Raw genomic sequence first — 18695 nt, forward strand, 5'->3', positions numbered from 1 at the left:
TCTGCCTTTTTCATGATAGAGTAGATGAGGGCCAGCTCCAAGTACATTTGCTCCTGAGATAAAGGCGGGATTTGCCTGGGCTATGCCTCCCTCATCAACTCGGTTGTTCACTCTGTGCAATTAGACCTCACTTGTTTATTAGATGGTTTTAGGTTTATTACAAAAAAATCTCTTCTGAAATGTGCACTATTAAAACCCAGTTTTCAAAGGTAGCTCCAGTGCATAGATGCTTGTTTTCATTTCAGAGCACCTGCTGTGCAGAGAGTATTGAGGCCAAAACCTTCTACACCACTTCATTTCATAAGCAAATTATGTATAGACATGTAAAACTTCCTGTTTCCTTCCAAGTAATGCACTGGATTTTCTCTGGGTCTTACTGCATCCTAGTATGAGGGAGAGAGAGAGAGAGAAAACAAAGAAATAAAGGGAGTTAGAGTAATTGAAAACGGAGGGTGGGGAATAAAACAAAAGCTTCTGTAACTAAGAGGTGGAAGGGAAGACAGCTTATTTATTTGTTATGCAATTTTGCAGCCTGGGAAAATACTAATAAATAGAAAATGTAATGACAGAATTAGCATTTTGGCCTATCAGAATTCCCAAAAAGATATGGAAATATTTTATGTATAAAGATTTTATTTGCCTTGGAGTAATCTCTAATCTTTATGTTGTCTTTTACAGGCACTATTGCTTATTTGTTTACATTTTCATTTGGGACAAATTGACTACTACTTTTATGATGAAATACTATTACAAGTAACCAAAATGGGAAATATTGTCATTTATAATCAACTTTAAATACTGCATACTTCACTGTCTGTCCCTGGTCAATAATAAACTGGAAAAAAAAGCCAAACTTTATATCCAGCACATTGTGTAATTCAAGGTGCTTAAAGACTGAAAGTTTCCTTGTTTGTACTATCTTTCTTTGACTCTCCTGGCAGCTTTATATACCTATTAGGCTGGGGTTTATTGTGAACAGAGCTTTAGAACTCTGGTTTATTGAAGAGTAATAGATCCAAAGGGGTCTATTCTCCTGGGGTGAAATTGTGGCTTCATGGAAGAAAATGGCAAAACTCCCATTGACTTCAATGGAAATAGGATTTCACCGTTGATAGGTAAGGATAATACCTACTGGGACAAGTTCTGGCCTGAATTGCACTTCACACAACCCTATTTTGTGACATGTAAATCAGGGCAGAAATTAGATCACTGACTCATTAAAATTAATGAGAGTTAGGATCCATATATTCAGAAGTGGCCGCTGATTTAAACCCAGTGGCCTTCAAGCTTCAACTCTCAGAATTCCTCAAAGATTCACCCCGTATTTTGGGTTTGTCTCCTCAAATGGTTCATCGACAACCTCCTTCCCCAAACGGGTAGACCCTCCTCTATTCACGCTCCAGTTATTGTCCATGGATAGGAGGAATACAAAGTTCATTGGTCCTTGACTCCCAGCGGGTCAGGGGAAGCTCTAGTTTCTCAAATGTGGCCACATGCGGCCACCAGGGGCTTTTCTTGTGGCCACAGCCTCCTGGGCTCTGATATGGGGGAAGGGGAGGGCAAAGTAGCATCCCCTCCCCCACCCTGTTGCTCCTGGATGTGCTTCCTTGGTGTTGGTTGCTGGGGCTGCCAACAAGGGTTGGGCCGACACTGGGGCACAACACTGGAAGAGCTGGCAGCCGGTGAATTACCCACCTACCCGGGGTGGTGGGGCTCAGGCTTCAGCCGTGGGCCCTGGCTGCGCGGCGGCATGCCCCAGCCTCCAGCTGCGGGGCTTCAGGCTCTAGCCCCTGCCTGCCTCCCCCGTCCTTCCGGATATCCAGGGCTTAATTTGTCCCCAGGGTTGGCAGGGCTGAGTAAGTCTGCTGTGAAAAGTGATACTTGTATGTTGGTTAATATCACTTTTCACAGCAGACTTACTAGCTAGCAATAAATAAATTACAATGATTTGGACATACCTATGTGCATATTTATTTGTTTTTCCTAAAGCTAATTAAGTACTTTAGGAAAAAGTGTGAGAGCAGTCACCAGCAAAAGTTGGTGGCTGCAATCTGAGGCTACCAAAAAATTTGTCCTGAGAACCCCTGCTCTAGATAGATTGGAAGAGGTACAGACCAGAGGAGTGATCCTGGAAACCAAAAGAAAACGTTCATACTCCCTATCTCCTGCAGTAATTTCATGGAAGATACTCTGACAAGCCAGGGCTGAGGGACCCTAGCAGGAGCCCTCAAGGGGCGGTGTAGAGGTACTGTCAGGACCTCAGCTAGCTCCAGGCATGATCACCTAGCACCCCACTGAGCTCAGCAGGGACCATTAAAGCCTCACAAAGTGACTATGCTCCCTGATTAGACAGAAGGGCCAACAAATCACCATTTAAGCCTTGAAGCAAGAGCTGCACAGTGGCTGCTCAATGTGCTCTTTGCCTGCAGCTGTGCCAGGCCTGCTTCCTATACTGGACCTTGCTCTAACCCAGGGGTCGGCAACCTTTCAGAAGTGGTGTGCCGAGTCTTCATTTATTCATTCTAATTTAAGGTTTTGCGTGCCAGTAATACATTTTAACATCTTTAGAAGGCCTCTTTCTATAAGTCTATAATATATAACTAAACTATTGTTGTATGTAAAGTAAATGTTTAAGAAGTTTCATTTAAAATTAAATTAAAATGCAGAGCCCCCCAGACCGGTGGCCAGGACCTGGGCAGTGTGAGTGCCACTGAAAATCAGCCTGCGTTCCGCCTTCGGCACGCGTGCCATAGGTTGCCTACCCCTGCTCTAAACTATGCCTGCTCCAGTTCCAGCCCTCATTCCTATCTTCCTCAGAATTTCTGATTACTGGGCTCCAACCATTGTCTTAGAATCTGCTGACTATGACCTTGGCTTCTGTTCTGACTGCTGGCTCCAACCATTGGTTGGGCCTCTGACCACGCCTCCGGTTCTACCCTCTGATTCTTCTCCACCCAGTAGGCCAGGCTTCTGTTCTGACCAGTAGGTCACACTGCCTACACCCCATTGTACGACAGTTATTTAGGTAGGAAGATGGTAGAACTGAATGATCAGAGAATGAATTTGTTGTAATGGAGAAAGTCAGCCTGGTCAAGGGATTTTCACCATGTCACTTTGCAGTGCGACAGCTCAGTAGCGTCACATCCCTAATAATTCTAATGGGATTGCATGAGTGTAACTGAGGGCAGAAATTGATCCATGTTAATTTAAGGGCTGTCAAGCAATTAAAAAAATTAATCTGATTAATCGTGCGACTAAAAACATTAATTGTGATTAATGGCGCTCTTAAACAATAATAGAATACTATTTATGTAAATATTTTGGATGTTTTCCACATTTTCAAATATGTTGATTTCAATTACAACACAGAATACAAAGTGTACAATGCTCAGTTTATATTTATTTTTATTAGAAATATTTGCACTGTAAAAATAAAAAATAGTATTTTTCAATTCACTTAATACAAGTACTGTAGTACTCTTTATCATGAAAGTTGAACTTACAAATGTAGAATTATGTATAAAAAATAACTGCATTCAAAAATAAAAAAATGTAAAACTTAGATCCTACAAGTCCGTTCAGTCCTACTTCTTGTTCAGCCAATTGCTCAGACAAACAAGTTTGTTTACATTTGCAGGAGATAATGCTGCCCACTTCTTGTTTACAATGTCACCTGAAAGTGAGAACAGATGTTCGCATGGCACTTTTGTAGCTGGCATTGCAAGGTATTTACATGCCAAATGCGCTAAAGAGTCATATGTCCCTTTATGCTTCAACCACCATTCCAGAGGACATGCGTACATGCTGATGATGGGTTCTGCTCGATAACGATCCAAAGTAGTGCAGACCAACACATGTTCATTTTCATCATCTGAGTCAGATGCCACCAGCAGAAGGTTGATTTTCTTTTTTGGTGGTTTCTGGGTCATCATCTGAGACTGCTGTAACATAATATATATGGTAGAATGCAGGTAAAACAGAGAGCAGGAGACATACAATTCTCCCCCAAGGAGTTCAGTCACAAATTTAATTAGTGCGTTATTTTTTTAACAAGTGTCATCATCATGGAACCATGTCCTCTGGAATGGTGGCCAAAGCATGAAGGGGCCTACGAATGTTAAGCAGATCTGGCATGTAAATACCTTGCAATGTTAGCTACAAAAGTGCCATGCAAACATTTTTTCTCACTTTCATTATCTCCCATAAATGTAAACAAACTTGTTTCTCTTAGCGACTGGCTGAACAAGAAGTAGGACTGAGTGGACTTGTAGGCTCTAAGTTTTACATTGTTTTGTTTTTGAGTGCAGTCATGTAACAAAAAAAATTACATTTATAAGTTGCGCTTTCATGATAAAGAGATTGCACTGCAGTACTTGTATGACGTGAATTGACAAATACTATTTCTTGTTATTTTTACAGTGCAAATATTTGTAATAAAAATAATATAAAATGAGTACAGTACACTTTGTATTCTGTGTTGTAACTGAAATCAATATATTTGAAAATGTAGAAAAACATCCAAAATATTTACTAAATTTCAATTGGTATTCTATTGTTTAACAGTGCAATTAAAACTGTGATTAATCACAATTAGTGTATACTGCATGATTAATTTTTTGAGTTAATCGTATGAGTTAACTGTGATTAATCGACAGCTCTAGTTAATTTATAGGTATTAGTAGCATAATTGGGTAAATTGAGGGGGGAGGGGCAAAATAAAAACTCCCACGACTGTGTGAACATTTGGAGAGAAGAAACAAATACTTTGGGTTTCTGAAGTGTTTGGATACAGTTCCTGGTTTTGTTCCTGTAACAGGACATGCTCTCTTACTGCTCTGCTGCCTCCTAGTGGCCCATCTGGCTCACCACATAGTCTGATGCTCCTTTCTACTCAGCCTGTTTTCCCGCTCACTTACTCACTGGGCTTTCTTATGCGTCTGGAGCTGCAGCGCTTTCCTCTTCATGGCTTAGCCCTCTTGCCAAGTCACCTTGACGCTCCCCCCCAGGTACTAACTCTCTCCTTCCTAACTGTCTCTGGCAGTCACTAAATGGGCTGCACCTAGTATGCCACTCCCAAACTGGCTTGTAGGAGAACCCTGGCCCACACTCTACACCAGGTTCCCATCCATGGACCCTAAACCCAGCAGCTCTGGGCTTTATTCTCCCAGCCCTTTCTGCTCTGCCCTGGACTGCTTCCTACCTTAGCTATTCTAGGCTCCTACTCTCCCTCCTTGTGTCAAGGAATATGTCTGCAGGCCAAGTCTCTGTTGCCAGCTCCCTGGCTTTATAGAAGTCATGCCTGTTTCTGCCCAGCTGAACTTCTTCACCAATTAAGCCTCATTACGTTCTAGCTTCCCTCCTTGTGCAGCCTATGGCTAATTGGCCTCTCTTGCCTATATTAACCCCTACAGGGCTAGAATGGGGTGAATCAGTGGTGAGCTGGAGCTGGTTCCCACCGGTTCACAGGAACCGGTTGTTAAATTTAGAAGCCCTTTTAGAACCGGTTGTCCCGTTTCTAAAAGGGCTTTTAAATTTAACAAAATCTCTGGCAGCTCCTTGCCCTGCTCCCGTCCCCAGCTCACCTAGCTCCGCCTCCTCCCCTGACACTCCCCCCGGCTTCTCCTCCCCTGCTTCGCTGGGGCGCAGGGCTTCCTGCAGGTGAGCTGGGGCAGGGGCCAGGCCCCGATTCCGGCCGCGCGGCTCCGGGCCGGGTCGGGCCCTGGCCACGGCCACGGCCCCGGCCCCGACTCCTGCAGGTGAACTGGGGCGGGAGGAGGGCTCCAGGCGCCGTGCACCCCGGCCCCAACTCCGGCCATGCGGCGCTGCCTGGCCCCGGCCCAGCCCCAACTCCAGGCCCCAGCCCTGCCCCAACTCCGGGCCCCAGCCCCAACTCCGGCTTCACGGCTCCGGGCAGGGCCCCAGCCCAGGCCCGGACTCCGGCCACGCGGCGCGGCTCCGGCCCAGGCCCCAACTGCGGCCGTGCGGCGCAGCTTCAGCCCGGGAGGGGGTAAGAGGCTGGACCCGGGGGGGGTTGGATAAGGCGGGGACAGGGAGCGGGGGGTGGGGGAGTTGGATGGGGCAGAGGTTCTTGGGGGGTGGTCAGGGGATGGGGAAGGGGAGGGTTGGGTAGGCGCCGCGTGGGAGTTCGGGGGGCTGTCGGGGTGGTGGTGGATGGGGTCGGGGCAGTCAGGGGACAGGGAGCAGGGCGAGTTGGGCAGGGGGTGGGGTCCTGGGGGGAAGTTAGGGTTGGGGGTCTCAGGAAGGAGTGGTCAGGGGACAAGGAGCGGGAGGGGGTTATGGGTTGCGGTTTCTGAGGGGGGCAGTCAGGGGCAGGACATGAGTGGGGGGTGTACTCACCGGGCGGTTCCCTACTGGGTCTTCGGTGGCAGGTCCTTCAGCCGCCAGAGCCATGCCGCCAAAGATCCGGTAGGGAACCAGTTCCTAAGATTTTGGCAGCTCATCATTGGGGTGAATGACCCATCACAATTCACCTTCCCTAGCTGCATCTCCATGTGCTTCAGTGTCTTTGCGGTATAGTTGAGACAAAAGTCAGAAATGTTGAAATACTCTGAAGGAAGCCTATTCTCATAAGATTTCCAGACAAATTTGTCAGATTCAGAAGGGGTTGATAAGCTTCATATAAGCATCTGAACTTGAACTCTGAGCCCTTTGAAGTTTACCTGAAACTAACGTAGCAAGCACTGTTGAAAATCACAACAATTTAGGACTAGATTCCAAACTCCAATGAGTGGAGTGCATTTCAAGTAAATTTTATAAGATATCTGAGGGTGTGCTAAGCATGTCTGAGATTAAAATTTCTCCCATGAAGTATGAATTTAAATCCTCGCAACTGATGTGCTCAGTTTAGTTCCCATGGACTATTTTCTGCTACAAGTCATTAGAGTTTCAGTAAGTGTTCCAATATGCCATTTTTTTCCCCTGCTGGGATCCTTAAATAGCTTGTAGTTGAAAACTAATGAGGCAGCAATAGAAAGGTAAATTCAAAATAAATTAACAGATAATGTGGTTTTAGTCCTAATCCAATTTACATTGAAAGACTCTGACTGACTTCAGTTAGAGTTGGATCAGAACCTTCGTTTCTGATCATGGTCACCAATGAAGATAAAACAATCCATGCTTCATAAAAATAATTACAAAAAAAAATCTTTATCCAGACAACAAAGAAACAACCGACAGCAAATATTTGATATTCAGCAATTTCTACAGAGAGTTTACAGAGAACTCTAAATTAGCAGGATATGAGAGGTTTGTTTTCATAAGTAAATAATCTTTTTCTAAATTGTTCCTGCTAATCAAATATAATTCATCTAATTTAGTTTAGCTACCTGACAAACAGAAACTGGTTTGAACAATTAAAAAAACCAACATTACTTCTTCCATTGTTTTTGAATGTGTCATGCCTGAAGAAAGGGAACAATATCTGTGTTATTAAAATAAACACTGCAAACAAATATGATATTTTAGGTCCATTTTATGCCATTGCTTGGGTCTGCAAAAGACAGCAAGCTACATAAACTGGTTGTGTGCCAAGATGACCTATCTTGCAATGAGGTAAGAAAGATGAATGAGCCCATTAAGTTAAGGGAGGAGGGCAACCACACCTGTTCTGCAGTCTGGTAGAGAGATTTGTTTGGCAGGGCTGAGGGTAGTGAGGAACTCCTGGAAATAAAGTCTCTATTTCTGTGGCAGCCCTACTTGTATCCTGCTCCCACTTTCTCACCTCACCTATACTATATAGGGTTTCTTTTTTCTTTGCCTTCAGGTTTACGGGCCTTTACGGTACACTCACTTCACATTTTCAAGCTTTAGTCTTGCAACCACGAGCAATAGAAACTTACTTTTTTAAAGAAAAAAACAAAGTGGAGAATCTCTTGATGCCAGAACTAGCAGCTTTAAGAAAACCTCCCAATAAAATCATGAGAGATGGCAATAATGAGATTGGAGGGTTGTTTCTTTTATTCTCCCCCACCCAACTGTCAGCGGGATTCCTTAAGCCTGATGAGCCCATGTTCTCTTGGTGACTGACAGATCTCCCTCTGATGTTCTGAAGACCAAATTAACTTGTGGAACTCATTGCCATGCCATTATTATTGAAGAAAACTGATTAGCAAGATTTAAAAAAAGGATTAGACATATGTAAATAAGCACAGTATCAACATTTATGTTCTCTAGCAAAAAAGAGGCTTTCTGTCTTTGTGCTTCATGTATTAGTTAAATGACAGCAGGCATAAAGAAGAAATATGACTAAGACAAGACATCATAAAAAGATTAAAATAATAAATGGTATAAAGAAGATAGTTCTTCTGTTATCCTTGTCTCATAACACAAGAACAAAGGGATGAATATTCAATTAAATTAAAAAAAAGTTGGAAATTCAAAACCGATAAAAGGAAATACTTTTTTCACACGTGGGATTGAACTGTAGAATGTGTTACCACAAGAAATTGTTGAGTCCAAGAATTGAACACGTTCTTAAAAGGGATTGGATATTTATAGGGCTGTCAAGAATATCTAGACTTATCATAGTTAATGCTAACAAAAATTTTGGAAGGGATTTTAAATCTCAGGGTTTAAACCAATCTCTAACTATTTGCGATTAGGATGAAACCTAAATTGAAGGCAGATTATCCAACATCTGCCTGCTGTGGGGTTCTTAGACCTTCCTCTGAAGTATCTGGTACTGACTTCTGTCAGAGACAGGATACCTGGTGGATCTTGGATCTGAGCCAGTATGCCAATTCCCATGTTCCTATCAAGGTTCTGCTTCTGCTTCCACTTTAGTCATGAGAGTTTTGCCATTGATGGTTGGAGCAGGACTGGACCTTAAGTACAGAGGTTACCGCTGGATGCAGGGTACCAGAGTAGGTGGATCTAGGCTGTTTTTGTTTGAGAAGTCTTGTTTGAGAAGCTTTGAGACTGGAAGTCCTTAAGCACAGGACAATACAAACAACTACAAAAATGATCTGGGGTATGAAAACAATCTATTGCACTTAATAACCCAGAATACTAAATATGGGTCTTCACCTAGAATATGTGATCAATTAGTTGAACAAATTGCTCATAGAGTAGTTATATGGTGGGCTTCAAGTAGCTTTAATTTGGTCTACTTCACATCAACTTTTAAAATATCTAGTAAAAATACAAATCTCTTTGTGAGTTCCTTATTTTGTTCTATTCAGGGTTTTTTGAGGAAGTTAACAGAGGAGAGTTGAGCATCAGAGACAGATTTCAGATTTTTGAGCCTCTGGATAGATTGCCAGGTGAGATACACTCTGTGAGTGAAATTAACATTTTTCACAGACTTCAACAAATTGCTGTCACTGTACACAACGTGGGTTCTGTAGCTGCCCCATCAGCCAACTCCTTTGTTACATGAGGAAAGACTATGAAACCAGGCTTTCCCCCCACCTAGGGACACTGAGGCCTGCTGGGACAACACCACTACCCCTACAGCCGCTCCAGCCACCAGCTTTTTAATTTTAGGATGGTGCATTTATGGATTGTGAGATTGGTGAGGATTTAGTTAGAATCATAATATAAGGTTATGTCATTATTGTGAAAGACGGAAAAAATTGCAGACTATTGGCAGGGAAATGGGGATTGGTTGTCATGGCAAGATTTTGGAAGTGAAGAATATTTGCTACTGGGAGGGATTCCCTCAGTGGTTAAATTAGAAGAGAAAAGGAGGAGAAGATTGCCAATGTGGATAACCGTTTTCACAGAGACAAAATTTGGGGCTGACCCATCTCTGTGATGCATCAGACTAAAATGCTAGATACAGATCAAGATCTGAACTTGTGGCTCAGCCCACCTGTAATTGTAAAACATGGGCTAAAGATCAAGTGCCTTCAGCAATCCAAGAGAGCAGGTATTCCACAAAACTGCATTTTAAAGTGTTATTGCTTTTAGAAAAGAGTATAAAACTAGTGGTTAATAGAGCACTAATTGCCATAGCAATTATAATGTAGATATTGAGGATAATAACTCAGCATCTGGGTGATTCTTCACCTTTGTTGGACAAACCTGTTCCTTGATTTTATGTACACTACTTTATATGAATGACATAAATCAGCAAACAAAGATATTTTACTACTTGCAATTGATTTTAACAGAGGAAGAGGCAAGCATATGAGTCTAATCTGATAAACAATGGCTTGCAACTTGAAGCAACAAGATCGGTGAGTATCCTTTCCTTTGTGTGTACCAATGTGTCTGAAGAAAGACTTTGGCTCCATATGGAAAAGGAAATGAAGTCCATCATGAATTCACTGTAGCTTCTTCCCCCTCTTTATTCCTATGAGATCAGAGGTCACAAGAGGTTCCCCCTGCTGCCTCTTTCCCTATTCTTTGTCTAGGAGCCAGGAATCTCTGTGCTGAAAAATCATGGATCTGTCACTGACTTGCTCTGTGGCCTTGGGCAAAGTCATTTAAGCTTTGTGTCTGTTTCTTTCTCTGCAAAATGGAGGTAGTAGTAACCTACTTCACAGAGGGGTTGGGAAAATTAAATAGTTTGTTCAGCACTTTGAAAACATGAAGCCCCATAAACATTCTAAGGGGCCAGTTCTGCCCCTTGCCCTTGTGGCTTATAGGAATTGTAAATGGGACACCAGGAGTTGGGGAGAATTCACCTAATGAAAGAGCAGCCATAGATCTGACATAAGTGGTGGATGCTCCTTGCAAGCCCCAGCATAGTGGGAGTAGCTGTAGCACTCAGCACTGTGGAGATTCTGGACTGCATTCCAGCCTGTAGGCAGCCCTGGATAGGCTGCTACAAGATGAAGCAGCCACTGGGGATGTTCTTATTTACAATGGAGGCCATGTTAGCCACCACAGTATCCCAGAATCCAGGCAGCACAAAGATGGATCTTCCCTTCCTTTCTTCCTGGCTGCATCTTCTGTGCTGTGGCTCCCAGCAGATGCCATACAGAATCTGGCACAAAGTATTTTTATGATTATTTTGTAATACAATGAGCTCCAGAACAGGGAGGCCCTCTGCCACTTCCTCACAAATTCCACATCTTTAGGCTTTTGATTAGATAGAAACTTGCAATGGAAGCTCCACTTGTGCATCCCAGCACATGATTTGGCCCTATGACCATAGCATGTACCTCAGCGTGCAACAAGGAGAACTGTTAGGAGAAAATCCAACATGGATATATTGCTACTTGTAAATGGTACATTGTAAATTTGTGCAGGTTTTGGTAATCCTGCAATGCTCATGGCTCAAAATCTTTTTAAATAGTGAGCTTCCTGAGGACTAGATCTATAAACAACATTAAAAAATCCATATAGGTAACGTGTGTTAAAATTTAAATTGCTTTGTAAAATATTTTGCAAGATGTTACCATTAAAGCAACAATTTAGTGATCTTTTTAAAATGCCATCTCTCCAGAGAGTTCTCATCTCTCTTCAGTGTCTTTACAGAAGTTAATGAGATGTTCACTAAAATGGGTAAAGAATACACCCCAGAATTGGTCTTCTACTGGTTTTTTAAAAAAGGGAAAATCTGTATTACTTAAAAGTATTATGAAAGGCTCCTTGCTTTCATTTTTTGTGCACATATATTTTTAATATTCTTTCACTTTAGGTCTTAGATGAAAAACTTATTTTTGTAAAAGTGCACGCGCCTTGGGAAGTGCTATGCACATATGCCGAGGTTATGCACATCAAATTGCCTCTGCAGCCCAATGACCTGAAAACCCGAGATTCAGCTTTCAACTGGTTTAGTAGACTCTTCCGAGTTGATGAAAATATCATCAAACCAGAGCAAGAGTTTTTCACTGCCCCATTTGAAAAGGCTCGTTTGTCTGATTTTTACATTCAAGACAAAGACATCTTCTTCAACCCTGCAACCAGAAGCCGAATTGTAAGTCAATATAAAGATTTATTTATTTTCTGTCTCTAAACCCACACAAAGACATTTGTTTATTTCTCTTTGGGTATGTCTTCACTACTGGCTGGATCGGCGGGCAGCGATCGATCCAGTGGGGATCGATTTATCGTGTCTAGTCTAGACACGATAAATCGATTCCCCGAGAACTCTCCCGTCGACTCCTGTACTCAGCTCGGCAAGATGCGCAGGCAAGTCGACGGGGGAGCAGCAGCAGTCGACTCACCAGGGTGAAAACACCACGATAAGTCGATCTAAGTACATTGACTTCAGCTACGTTATTCATGTAGCTGAAGTTGCATAACTTAGATTGATCCCCCCAGTGTAAACCAGGCCAAAGTCAATCAGAGCAACACAACCACCATCACCAATAACAGCCAACCCTCCTGACACATTAGAAATGTAGGGAACAATCTTATATTGACTAGGAAACTGACTGGATGATCTAATGAGGTGAAATTCCAAACCTTTGTCCAACTTGGGTTCCAGTTATGCCCCAAAATAGAGTTTAAGTGGGACTTAAATGGGGCAGTGACCTTGTACAGTGAATTTCACGCAGAGAACTTGCCCCTCTTTAATGTCTATGATTCCGTGGTGACACAGTTATAGTTTATATTCCTCACAAATTGCAAGAGATTCAGGGCATTTTGTATTTTTCAGGTTCATTTTATTCTTTCCCGTGTGGAATATGCAGTAAGAGACAATGTGAAAAAGTTTGGTATTAACAAACTCCTGGACTCTGGGATCTACAAGGCAGCATTTCCTCTTCACGATGTAAGTCCAATGCTTGGAACAGGTATCTTAGTTGGGAATAAATTTGTATGCTGATTGAAGACATATGTATGATTCCTATAGCAAAATACATATGGGCATTGATTTTATTTGTTCACTGACTGTCATATCTGGAGACAATGGCTGGAAGAAAATATTCTTTCAGAACTCTTTTTCAGAGGAATATTGATTTTTCCAGTAAACAGAATTTTCCACAAAAGTGTCTTTTAACTGAAGATTTCAATTTTCCTTTCAAAAACCAAACACCCAGAAACTGAAATATTTTTATCTGGAAATGCTGCAGAGGTGCCTGATGGGAGTTGTATGTAGTTCAGTTGCCTCATGTCCCTATTGTCCTCTATGGGCCAGGCTCCCCAGCCAGTCTATATCTTCTATGATGCTCCATGGCCAGAAACTCCCAGGATGCATCACTTCCCTCTTCAAGAGGGAAAGCCGAATGTTCTTCCTCATCACCTTTCTTGTTGCACTATAGAATGAGAATGGAAAAATCCATTAAAAATTCTTAATACAAGTTCACATTTTCACCAGATATGTTTACAACCAACCTAGCAAGGAAATGAAAGGTTATTTCCCTCTGTACCCTCTTTTGAATCTGAAACAGATGCTCGAAGCCCTGCATTTATTCTCCAGAGTTTTCAGCCTTCATTGTAGTACATTACTGTCCTGAAGAAAGCGCCTGATAGTATGTAAGAGGTACTTAAAGTCTCATTTTTAATTAGAACTGATCCTTTTCTATTTATTTTCCCAATCCTAGGCCCCAAGCCTGCAACTGCTTACATGCATGTTTAAGCATATGACTAAACCCCATTATTTTCAATTAGATGACTCCCATAATTAAAATTAAGCATGTGCGTAAGTATTTGCAAGATTGGGTCCTTAATGACAAGACTCTGTACTGTCACTGCTTGCTTACTTACTACTCCTTTTTGTAATTTGCAATGGAACTTGGGCTAAGAGATTACTCCAGACACTAGTCTCACAAGTGTAGCTCCACGGGGATCAGATTTCACACAGCCAGTGGGGCTGAAGTGGCACTGGTTGGTACAGTTACAGTCTAGTCATGTAAACTGGTTCAGCTGCCCATAAAGTTTGGGTACTATAAGTGGTTATTTTATGGGACAGTGTTTCCATATTCATTCTCTTTTGCAGTCTAGATTCAATCGCCAGTTAGAGGACCCCAACTGCCCTAGTGAACGGTATCTTCTTTACAAGGAATGGGCTCACCCCCTAAGTTTTTACAAACTGCAACCATTGGATCTTGTCAGGTGGGTATGCATATGATCAATACAATTCAGAAGGACCTAGGAATTCACGTAACATTTTCATGTTTTGGTACATTGAAGATTCATGCCTTAATTCTAATTGCAGATATGTACACCCATATCCGCACACACATTTGAGCATGCTCTGTTTCTGACTTTATAAGATACATGTAACCAATCAAAATTGAGCTTCAGTGAGAAGTAGGTATTTCATGCAAATATAAAAAATCATACAAATTCACAGAAATGGTTAGCTGTTGTATTTCTGCAGTCACACAGTGTAAAAATATGAAAATAGAGTCTAGCCCTAAATATTTGGAATAAACAGCTGAGAAAGAAATGTGGAGTTATTTGCATTTTCAAAGAGTATTTTTCCCCCCACAGGAAATATTATGGAGAGAAAATTGGAATATATTTTGCTTGGCTTGGTTTTTACACTCAAATGCTGATCGTGGCAGCAATAGTAGGACTTGCCTGTTTTTTGTATGGATACATAACAAAGGACAACTGCACATGGAGGTACCGGATGGACAGTTCAAATATATTTTCATATTGACACAGTTCTGAATACTCACAAATAGCAGAGAGTTTTCTAGGCATAAAAAAAGGGAACCTTGTTAGTGATCCCAGGTTGAAGTTTATGGTACTGTTGAATGAACACTGTGAAAATGAAATGACAAGTATATATCAGGGCTACAAGAACATTGCTGGGTCATCTAGTCCAAGGGACATGAAAGTCCTCCGATATCCTCTTATTTCTTCTACTTCTCTTGCTTTCTCCTTTCTCAGTGTGCATGTTTCCTCCTCTACTCTCTGCCCTCCTTCTCATTCCTGACATACTGTAAGCAAACAAAGAGCCATATCATGCCATCAGCTTTTAAGCAGAACTCCTTATTGAAATCCGTGGGGAGTTGTGCTATAAATCTGATGGCACGTTATGGCCCAAAGGCTTTTACAAATCAGAATATACAGAGACATTCATGTCAAATAAAAAGGACATGGAATGAAAGGGGCAGATGAGCAAAATGATTAAAGCAACTAAAACATTAAAAGAGCATCCCAAAATATAAATCAGTTTTCTGCCTTCAACATAAAGAATCTATAAAAGGAAATTAAAAAACAGGGAAAGAAAATGACAATAAATCCTGGGGAGAAAATAAAGAATACAGCACAGCATCTGAAACAGAAGCAAATCATTAATATCTTTTAGGAAACTAAAGCTACCATGGACGGAAAGGGCTCACTAAGGACCTGATCCAATACTTAGTCAATCATTGAAATGATTCCCATTGACTACAGTGAGTAGTGGATCAATCCCTGCACGAACAAAAATCAAGTTAATGGAGAAACAAATACAGAGAATAAGAATAGCAACTGGCTTGGTTCTGACGTTAAAGATGTAGTGTACAGGGCAAAAAAGTAATAGACACGAGAGGTTACAAATGACTTGTATTTAAGATTTTGTTTTTTTCATTCTTTATAGTTTGACGTTTCTATATGAATCCACATATAATGTAAAAATGTAAAGAAAACAGTGAAAAATCAAAACTTCAACACAAGTTACCATAGCTTGTCCATTTATGTTTGCTACTCCCTAAGGGAGAGAAAAAACTTTCTCATAGGTGAAATTCACATATGGGTGGAGGGCCTGCTAAAAGGAACTGCTTGGAACTCAAGACCTTCCTTCCCCCCCTCTTCTATAGGAGAATAGGCAGAACAGCAGCACAGGGGAAAATTCTGCTCCCCCTTTACACCCTGAATAGAGACATTGGTGGGAAGAGGCTCCTGGATCTGCACTTATTCAGATCCCCTGGTCCTCTTGCGCCCTCTGTAGCTAGAACTACTTCAGCCATTTTGGCTACTCCAAGTGACTCTGCAGCCACTCCCTGGCCACTCCCTGGCCACCTCAAACCTCCCCTACCACCATGCTCAGACTGAACATTATAGGGTGAATTTGCCCATTGTAAATCAGGTAAATGAGTCACCCTGAAATCCTGAAAATGTGAACAATAGGATTTTTTAAGATCTCTGTTTTATTTTAACATGATTTGTTTTAAAGAATAGCACGAAGAGTAATGGGAGATAATTCCTTCCATGCTTCATAATCTAATATGCTGTTTATTGAAGGCTAAGAGTGGAAGTGGAGGAGGCGTGTTGTCTGAAAGCAGCGCACTTAGCAACTTATTCCTTACTTCACCGAGTTATCACACTATCTACAACAGGGGTAGGCAACCTATGGCACGCGTGCCAAAGGCAGCATGCAAGCTGATTTTCTGTGGCACTCACACTGCATGGGTCCTGGCCACCAGTCCAGGGGGCTCTGGATTTTAATTTAATTTTAAATGAAGCTTCTTAAACATTTTAAAAACCTTATTTACTTTACATACAACAATAGTTTAGTTATATATTATATATTATAGACTTATAGAAAGAGACCTTCTAAAAATGCGAAACCTTAAATTAGAGTGAATAAATGAAGACTTAGCACACCACTTCTGAAAGATTGCCGACTCCCGATCTACAAGCATTAACAGTAGTCTGAGTTTTGTGCTTGTGTAATTGATTGATTTTCTTTTTAGCCAAGAAGTGTGTGATCCCAAAATTGGCGGCAATATCATAATGTGCCCGCAGTGTGATCAGGAATGTACATACTGGAACCTCACTATCACCTGTGAATCCTCTAAGGTAACATGCCATTTACATCCTGCAGAGATGGGCTTCTACGTTCAGTTGCAATAGCCTTTGTATTTTCTCTTACACCATCCATGGAGTAAAGTAGCGGCAGTGTTATTCCGCCACCAGTGCAAGATTAATGTTTCTTCAGCACAGCAATATGAAAGGCACAAGAGAGAAACACATGAAAAGGGAAATGTTGGAAGGAAAAGGCAGAAGGGCACCCCCACAATTACCATATCAAAACAGTGTTTTCTTATTAAATAGGTTAATGTTTTTCATGTCACTTCTTGTTTGTCAGAATTACTTGTTCATTTGCTCTGTGTGTGATGTGAGAGAGAGAGAATGCAATGTGTGTATGTCATGTCAACTGAAATTCCTAGCGCTGAAGTACTGGCTCTCCTCTTCCAGTACAGTGAATTGGTGGAACATTGATACGACAGCAGTTGTATATCCTTTTGCTGCATATTTGGCTCGTAGGTTTAATGTAGGTTTTTTGCATTTAATTTCCTTGAGTTTGCATATTGGAAGAATACTAGGAGGAAAGGTGAAGATTCTTTATTAAACCATGTAAAAGCTCAAAACTAAAATCAAAATGTGCAACATTCTTTCAGAGTTCTTACCCCATGTAGAAAAATTACTGACCCATTACAACTAAAGCATTTATTTTTTAATTCTTTACAGAAACTGTGTATATTCGATAGCTTTGGAACACTAGTATTTGCAGTATTTATGGGAATATGGGGTAAGTCGATTTCAAGATTTTGCTTTCTATCTACAGTTTTGTCATCTAATTTTGGGCAGACCTAAGGCATATGCCAAAAAGTGTAGCTAAATGTACAACCATTTCAGTTTCTAGTGTTCAGCAATATTACAAAAGGGAGTTCACACCCAAAAATTAAGCATGACAGTAACTCTTTTTAGCATCATTTGGAGACCGATTTCAGAACCTTCAGGGGCAGATAGGAATTGGGTTTTTTTTCAATGTTTGCTTCATCCTTTTAAACTTGGAGAAAAGTAAGAAGAAGGGATTAGAACTGCCCAGTGTTAAGCCAGCAGGAGCCACATGCTTAAACATGTCTGGCAAAGGACCTGTTTTTCTCCAAGGAATCTTGGACTGTCTATTCCTACTAGCAGCTGTGTGACTGAGAAAGGCAATGGGAAAAATAGAGCCATTTATTATACACTCTAGTAATTATTTCTTTCCTTCTTCATTTATGTAATTGATACGCTAAATATGCAGTAATTACAAGCACTAGGGACATCTTGTGGCAGTGAAAGTGTCTCTTTAATCAGGGGGTTCCCACTGACGGATTCTATTCTGTACTGGATTCAATGGACAAGGCAAAGTTTATTTTTCCAGAAAGTGTCTTCTTTCACTGGTCCGCAGAGGCAGAACCAGAATTTTCTTAACAAGGGGGCCCACATTACCTGCCAGGTAGCAGAGATGTAGTAGTATGTGCTACTTCCCAATTTCTTCATCTACAGGACTCTGCTTTATGCATGTGCTGCTGACCAGGAAGTGTGCAGATGTGTATGGGGTTCCTTCCCATTCCCCTCCTCCCCCTGCTTCATAGTGTCACCCATGTCCTCACCAAGCCACAATCTCTTCTTCCAGACCAAGCCTGGAAGTGGATATGGTGGAGGAGGCAGCATGAGATGGCAGCCCAGGGTTCAGAGAAGTGGGGAGCCAGGTCTGAGACCTGGCTCCCCTCCTCCCCTCCCACCAGAGAGCTGGGGAGTGTCCAGGACCTCTACTCCCTTCCCTCCCCTCCCACCAGAGAGATGTGGAGCGGCCAGGACATTTCCTTCCACCCCTCCTCTCCCATCAGAGAGATGGGGACTGTGAATTAGTAGTAGCAGCATTGTCTATGGCCCAGGGAGGAGCCTGAGGGCCCCCCCCTTCATTAAGCCTTTGTGGATTGTCCATATTAGCAAGGTTGCTAATTGGCTTTAACTGTAGCCCCTTAACCAGAGTGATTACTAGTTGGTGATTAACAAGTAATGTTGACTTGGAAGCTAGTCAACAAAGTTACAGAAGTAAGTTTTATGTTATC

At 41.8% G+C, this 18695-nt stretch overlaps 1 protein-coding gene across 2 annotated transcripts in view; it reads left to right on the forward strand.

The window, feature by feature from the left end:
* The window catches only part of ANO6 (anoctamin 6), a 120500-nt gene that overhangs the window by 66349 nt on the left and 35456 nt on the right, over positions 1-18695 (forward strand). Inside the window, exons 1-8 of one of the 2 annotated variants that reach the window (XM_034769964.1) lie at positions 9217-9281; positions 10134-10199; positions 11609-11887; positions 12572-12685; positions 13853-13968; positions 14350-14484; positions 16545-16650; positions 17323-17383. In XM_034769964.1, the coding sequence (XP_034625855.1) occupies positions 11681-11887; positions 12572-12685; positions 13853-13968; positions 14350-14484; positions 16545-16650; positions 17323-17383 (739 nt within the window). In that variant the 5' untranslated portion in view covers positions 9217-9281; positions 10134-10199; positions 11609-11680. Of the gene's footprint in view, positions 1-9216; positions 9282-10133; positions 10200-11608; positions 11888-12571; positions 12686-13852; positions 13969-14349; positions 14485-16544; positions 16651-17322; positions 17384-18695 lie in introns of those variants that run through there. The other variant, XM_034769957.1, reaches the window with a different exon arrangement.

Source organism: Trachemys scripta, chromosome 1 (genome assembly GCF_013100865.1).
Source record: "Trachemys scripta elegans isolate TJP31775 chromosome 1, CAS_Tse_1.0, whole genome shotgun sequence".
NCBI classification, from domain to species: domain Eukaryota; kingdom Metazoa; phylum Chordata; order Testudines; family Emydidae; genus Trachemys; species Trachemys scripta.